The following is a 7856-nucleotide window of genomic DNA, read 5'->3' as shown; positions in this document are numbered from 1 at the left end:
ATTCTAACCCAGTGTGGACTAATTTCCTAGGATGAAAAATTGGAAAAATAATTGTTCATAAATGTGTTTTTCTATATAAACTAAGTAAACTTGAACCCCTCCCCAGAGGGAAAACATTGGGTACCCAGAGGGCACCCATGTAAGGTAATTCACATATTTTTGTTATAAGGATTTTAGACCAATTTCAATCTATCGCAGAGTATTTGATTCTACCAGTTCCGTATTTCAAGATAGAAGATTTTTGAAGTTTTCGCCTTTTTGAAGCCCGTTTTTGGACCCGCCCTGAACGGCCCCCTTGGATCATGTATAGTAAATTGGTAATATAAGAATTCACTTGGTCTTCATACACCGCAATAGGGATAAACTTGCTGATATACAATTGACTAAGATTCATTTATCATAATGACTTATTAATGTCTCAATAAACATGTACACCTTTTCCCTTTTATTCTTACAGGTAATCTTACCCCCTCCCGAGGGGAAACCTGTATGACCCGATGGTCATTATTAATCACAATATCATAAACACACCTTAAGAGCTGCCTTTTTTATGTCAGAAGTATTTGATTCTCTACCATTTCATGTTATTTAAGAGATGATTTTTTAATGAGTTTTAGACCTTTTTGCACCTGTTTTTGGCCCCGCCTGTGCCGCTGAGGGGTTGACCAGACCAATATAGATAGGCTATAATATTTTAACATGTTATCTCAGGCTAATATATTCTAACATAGTTTGAATCATTTCATATGAAAATTGAGCAATAAAATGCTCAATAAAATGTGTTTTCCCTATATAAACATAGTTAACTTGACCCCTCCCCAGGGGGAATTACGTGATGGGTCATATAATTCACAATTTTTTAATAAAACACCTTAAGACCTGTCCATCTAAGAAGAGTATTTGGTTCTACCATTTCAGTATTTAAGAAGAAATTTTTAAAGTTTTAGCCTATTTGCCCCTTTTGGCCCCGCCCCTCTGCCCGATGGGGGTTGACCAGGACCAATATAGATATGATATTAAAATGTTATCTCAGGCTAATAATTTCTAACAAGTTCGATCATTTCCTATGAAAATTGAGCAAAAAATGCTCATAAATGTGTTTTCCCTAGTAAACTTGACCCCTCCCCAGGGGGAAACATGAGACCCCAGGGTCATATAATTCACAATTTTTGTAAAGGACCTCAAGACCTTTCCATCTATGAGTATGTGATTCTACCATTTCCAGGATTTCAGAAGAAGATTTTTGTGAGTTATAGCACTATTTGATCAACTTTTGGACTCCACCCCTTATACCGGCCACTGGGTGTGTCAGTTTATTGAAAATTGGTTAATAGGAGTCAGATGGCCATCTCCATTCGGATCATTCTGACAATTATTTGACTCCATTTCCATATAATACAAAAATGATAGAAATAATACTCTCAAAATATGTAGTTTTCCCTATATAAAACTATAGTTATATAACTTCAACGCACCCTCCACAGGGGGAATTACTTAACTGTGTTAAGACCCCCAGGCTAGGGTCCATTTTTAATTCACACATTTTTTGTAAAAGGATCATCAAGGACCATTTCCATCTACGAAGTGTATGTGATATCTACCATTTCCAGGATTTCAGAAGAAGATTTTTGAGAGGTTAATAGCATATTTGACCCCTTATTGACCCCAGCCCCTCTAAGGCCCCTGGGGGGTCAGTTATTGGAAAATTGGTTAATAGGATCTCAATGGCCATCTCATACGGATAATTCTGATAATATTTTGACTCAATTTCCTATTACAAATGATCAAATAATACTCAAAAAATGTGTTTTCCCTATATAAACTATAGTAAACTTAACCCCTCCCCAGGGGGAAACCTGAGACCCCAGGGTCATATAATTCACAATTTTTGTAAAGGACTCAAGACCTTTTCCATCTACGAAGAGTATGTGATTCTACCATTTCCAGGATTTCAGAAGATAGATTTTTGAAGTTATAGCCTATTTGACCCCTTTTGACCCCCGCCCTATTAGGCCACTGGGGGGTCAGTTATGGGGAAAATTTGGTTAATAGGATCAATTGAATGGCCATCTCATTACGGATATATTCTGACAATATTTGACTTCATTTCCTATTACAAATGATCAAATAATACTCAAAAATGATGTTTTCCCTATATAAACTATAGTAAACTTAACCCCCTCCCCAGGGGGAAACCTGAGACCCCAGGGTCATATAATTCACAATTTTTGTAAAGGACCTTAGGACCTTTCTATCTATGAAGAGTATTTAATTCCATCACATCTGTGAGTGGAGAAGAAGATTTTTTGAAATTTTAGTCAATTTTACCCCTTTTAGCCCCTCTCCATAGCTCCCTGGGGGGTGGGGACCATATAATTCACAATTTTGATTGGCCTTATGCCTTAGAAGGTTTGTGCAAAATTTCATTGAAATTGCTTCAGCAGTTATGGAGAAGAAGTTGAAAATGTAAATTGTTTACGGACATACGACGGACGACGCACGACGGACGACGACGGACAAAAGGCGATTAGAATAGGTCACTTGAGCCTTCGTCTCAGGTGACCTAAAAAAAAACCACCGAAGAGACTTAAGAAAGACTCCGGCGTTGGTTGAGAAAAGTCAAAGCATAACATAGATGTGTACAATATTGTTGATCATTAACACAATCAACCACCAACTATTATGATGAGGGACCCTATTGGTATCAATCCTTGTTCCCTAGATGCTGTTAAAGAAGTCATTTTGCAACTCAAACAAACGCTCTCAAACCGACCAAATTTTAAATAAAACGCCTGAGGTCTGAAACATATGTCTTTCATCAGCAGAACGTGGCTATTGGATTGGATGTGACCACCGATTATGCGATTATTGGTGCCATGATCAGTGTACTGGGTTTAAAAAAAATAAAACACAGTTTTAAAACTGCAAAATATTGGTGTTCACTTCACCGGTAAAATGTTCTCTTATATATATTGAAGGAATAAATGATATTAAGTACTTGTAATTCTGATTTACTTCCCTTGATATGGAACTATTCGGTGATATAAATCCGTAAAATATGTAGTGTGGCGGGGCGAGTTCAGGCTTTGAATTCAAGAAACCCTAGAAATCCATTAATCCGAACATTTCGATTATCTTCTAAAACTCAAATTACTTATCTCTGGATTGCCAGCCAACGCAACAGGACTTTTATGCATATTGAACTTGCAGCAAAAAAATGGTTGACAACACAGTCAGTGTCCCTAGTCTATGTCGTTTTAATATTAATATGTCTCTCATTTTCATGATGGATTTCTCACAATCAACCAAAAAGATCAGAAACAACATCATTAAAAGTGGTATACCCAAGGAATCTACAAGATTGTTGACATGACAAGATGGATCACAGATACAATTGCAGATGAAGGTAGACTGCTATAGATGGGAGCTTTCTCTAAAAAAGAGTCTAACTAATAAGCATATCTTCTCAAATGCACAACTTAAAATGAGAAATCATCTGGCTGAAGATGTCCTAAACAATGAAATGCTTCACCTATTTCTTCAGTACCAGGCAACAAAGGTAAAGTTCTAAATGGAGCAATTCAACTTATTCGACAAAACGTCAAAATTAATAAGCACTCACAATTCAGTCTGCCGGATCAGCAGCTGGATCATATATGAATCTCCATAAATGGATGAAGACCCATGCAATCAATAAAGAATGATTTAGTAACCTTCTTTTGACAACAATCAGGTATATCAATTATCAATATTGGAATATTATTTTTAATAATAATAATAAGTGTTTATTTAATGCAAGAACCATATCGAAAATATTCATGATTTAAAAACTTATTACCGGTTACCTAGTAATCATAATAATAAAACGGAAAATCTCATTGTATTATCGCAAAAACTGGAAACGAAAATAAACGTAGTTAAATAAACATGCACAAATACACATTTCCGGATACATTATCATTGTACAGCTTTAATGAAATCTTCTACATTTTACTACTGGGTCAAATGTGAAGTATTACCATACCTGTTTTGTTGGCTCATGTTCTTTGAAATTGGGGCTCGTGTAGTCATAGCCCGCCCCAGAGGGTACCTCTATTAAAAGTTTCAACTTAGCACCCGTCCGCTAATAATAATAATTAATTCATTTGCCTACAAGGAAAATTGTCATTATCGATGCATAACCAAATCAGATATTTTTTTTTTTTTGGTTTGTTTAGTTTTACGTCCTATTAACAGCCAGGGTCATGTAAGGACGTGCCAGGTTTGTTGGTGGAGGAAAGCCGGAGTACCCGGAGAAAAACCACCGGCCAGCGGAAATATACCATGAACTTTTGTTTCTTGTCTATCAAATGCAAAGATGAATAGTTCAGTGTGTTAGATGGTTTGTGTGTATAATATAATACTATTTTTTGTCAGATAAGATCCAACCTTACAAACGTTCTGGGAATAAACTCTGAAGACGATGACAGTTCCTATGTTGTTAAGCTTTCCAAGGAAATTAGAGATTTTAGGTACATTGAATATAGTTATCTTGAATTTGAAGATTTTGGCGCGTTTAACTTGTGAAGTGAAATGTTTGTATAGCCTTAAAGACCGCAGCCATTTCTTTCCGTGCTACTACATGTCTTTGTATCGTCCTAATTCATTAGGTGGTTTGTCATACGGAAAATTAAACTATTAGAAGAGCAGTCCTTGAAGAATTTGTCGTGGAAGTCACTTGACGGGGATCTTGTAATTTTTTCTCAGGTGTGCAAAAGGAACATGTCGATTTCCTGGTGCACATATGTAACACGAATATGAGCACCGCACATATGTACGACGAATATGAGCACCAGGAAGAAATTTGATCCTATCTTTTGCACACCAGAGGGACGGCAATCCCACAACGACTTCCGAACAAGATAAAAAATGAGATCCTGGCAGCTATAGAAAGTGCCATCGAAGAGCTTGAAAAAATGCCGAGCATTAAATTTAGGAGAAGTCTAAAAAAATTCAAGTACAACCAAAAGCAGCACTCCTTGCGTTCTTCGATTAAATTCAAGAACTGTTATAGATTTTGAACGTTTTCTCATCTCATCTTATATTCATATCAACGCAACACTCATCGTTTCGTCAACATTGTGCATGAGTTTTCTCATGTGTTTTAGCCAAAACTATTTTATCCTATGTAACTCTTTTTATTAAATCAACATTTACAATTTTGTTTTAGTTTTTGCTTGCCTTTTTCTTATCCTGATCTTTTAGATACAGTCCTTGTTTATATCCTGGTACTAATGCCTGCCCTGTAGTTTGGCCCTAAATGACCTTAGTTGTCGATGGGCCGTAAAACTCAAACAAACAAAAGTTTTGGGAGACTGCGGTATATTCATGTTGTGTCTTCTTGTATAGTGGAACTTTTGCCCTTTTTATAGTGCTATATCACTGAAGCATGCCGCCGAAGACACCAAGTAACACACCCCACCCGGTCACATTATACTGACAACGGGCGAACCAGTCGTCCCACTCCCCGTTTCCGAGCGCTAAGCAGGAGCAGAAACTACCACTTGTTTGTTTGTTTGTTTGTTTGATTAATTAACGTCCTATTAACAGCTATGGTCATGTAAGGACGGCCTCCCATGTATGTAGTGTGTTGCGTGTATGTTGTGCGAGGTGCATGTTTCGGGAGACTGCGGTATATTCATGTTGTGTCTTCTTGTATAGTGGAACTGTTGCCCTTTTTATAGTGCTATATCACTGAAGCATGCCGCCGAAGACACCAAGCAACACACCCCACCCGGTCACATTATACTGCCAACGGGCGAACCAGTCGTCCCACTCCCTGTCTGCTGAGCGCTAAGCAGGAGCAGATAAACTACCACTTTTACAGACTTTGGTGTGTCTCGGCCAGGGGACAAAAACCCGGAGCCTTTCTCACACGGGCGAATGCTCAACGCCCTACCTGCAGGGCAAAAGTTAATTGTAAAGAATAATAACATAATAAAATTCATATCCATGGCCTAAATTCAGACTATACCAGCAAACAAATGCTAGTTTCCTGCGTAATCTATGTTAAACGTGTATATTCAGTTCGCTGTTTGGCGCAGTGATAGTCAACTAACGCGCGGTAAATTAGGATGACGGCTAGAAAACCTTATACGACCCGTGTTATGAAAAATAACGCTCAATTTATAATAATTGAATTGTTGAGAAGGAGATGATCAATGTGATTTATTGCGTTTCTGCAAAATAATTCAATTGAAAACCATTGGCATAAAATGTGTGTTCGTTTCATGAATAGCTGAATATAAAAATGTATATAGCCAAATATGGTTTGTATGGTCTGCCCTGTAGGTTAGGGCGTTAGAATTGTACCTGCGCTGTCCCTATTGCATGATCGTAAAAGGCGATCGTAATTTAGGATCTTATCTTTTCTCACTCTTACTAACTGACTATATCCTTCCTAATGCCTCCTTGGCACCACCTAATTTTATAGGCCTAGCGTAGAGCGTTCGCCCGTGAGGAAGGCATCCTGGGTATATGTCCCTTGGGCGAGACACAACCAAAGTCTATAAAAGATGGTAGTGTCTGATCCCATGCTTAGCGCTCAGCATAACAGGGAGTGGGACGATCTTGTTTGTCGCCCGATGTCAGTATACATGTGACGGACGTAGGGCTTGTGTTGCTTTGGTGTCTTCGGCCGGATGCTTCAGATGCTATACGCACTATTTCTAAAGGGCATTAGTTCCACAAATCCAAGAAGACACAACACGCCATACTGGCACTACACCACAAGCTACACACCGCTTACAGGGGAGGTCGTCAATAACATGACCATTAGCTGTCTAACAGGACGTTAATTAACCAAACAAAGTGTTGGGCCAAAAAAAACCCGCACCCCCCCTTCACTAAGTTAAAATTCCAGCTCACTGGGCCGAAGCATATAAGTAGAAGTCCTTTTCATTGGCTGATTGACATTGGTAAACCGAAAGTTAAATTAAATATTTTAATTTTTTGTTTTTCGATTATTTAACGTGCTCTTTCACGAACAATTGGAAATTTGCCCGCGAAACTGATTTACTTGAAAATAAGGTTTATTGTAGCAACATTAATGCCACCCCCTTGAAATACGTATAAAAATCCAAAACGGTCCACCTTGGTCTTGTCTGTTTACTGTGGCCAAATTAAAATTGTCTTGTAGTAGAGTGTAAGACAGGGTTCCCGTTTTGATCCTAAACGGTATCAAAATCATATTTTATGTCGTCAAACTGTGATGAATAATTACATATTATAACATAAATATATAGACAAATTGTTACTTACATAGTATATACTAATAACAAATATAATTTTGGCTACATTTTTAAGACAAAAAAAAAATCAACAGTTTTGGTGTTATTTTCTTATAAGTTTTGTTAATTATAAGTATTCACACACTTTCAATTTGAGTGCACCAAATATATGTTCTAAAAAGTTCGCTCATTCTGGAGTAAGCCTTGTGAAAATTTGAGAAAAATCGTGGACCGGTAAATCTGTCGTTTAAAAGGTCCTAGTGAGGCAAGGTATATGTTAAGCAAAATTAGACCATGGTTGCACCACGGTCTTTTTCAATCATAAAATTGAGAAAACAAAGAAAGTGACTACCGTATCTTATTTAATACTCATTTGTTACATTAAATATAAAGTCCTATAGGATTTTGTCTTACCATAAATTATCCGCGCCAGCATCACTCCACAATAATGAAACCCAATCTCCAAGGTATTTCAGAATTTTCGGTTGTTTGATTGTTTTAGATTTACGGGCCCATCGACCATAACAACATGTCATTTCGGGCCATACTACAAGACAATGCCTTCTTATCCGGCTACACAGGACAGGG

At 37.5% G+C, this 7856-nt stretch overlaps 1 protein-coding gene across 1 annotated transcript in view; it reads left to right on the top strand.

Moving 5' to 3' along the window:
* Positions 1-4847, top strand: part of LOC138307091 (uncharacterized) — a 33794-nt gene extending 28947 nt beyond the window's left edge. The window contains exon 7 of the mRNA XM_069247721.1: positions 4747-4847. Coding sequence (XP_069103822.1) covers positions 4747-4847 — 101 coding nt within the window. The remainder of the gene's footprint in view (positions 1-4746) is intronic.
* Positions 4848-7856: the final 3009 nt, after the last annotated feature.

This window comes from Argopecten irradians, chromosome 14 (genome assembly GCF_041381155.1).
Source record: "Argopecten irradians isolate NY chromosome 14, Ai_NY, whole genome shotgun sequence".
Taxonomy (NCBI): Eukaryota; Metazoa; Mollusca; class Bivalvia; order Pectinida; family Pectinidae; genus Argopecten; species Argopecten irradians.
This window is presented reverse-complemented; position numbering and strand designations above follow the sequence as displayed.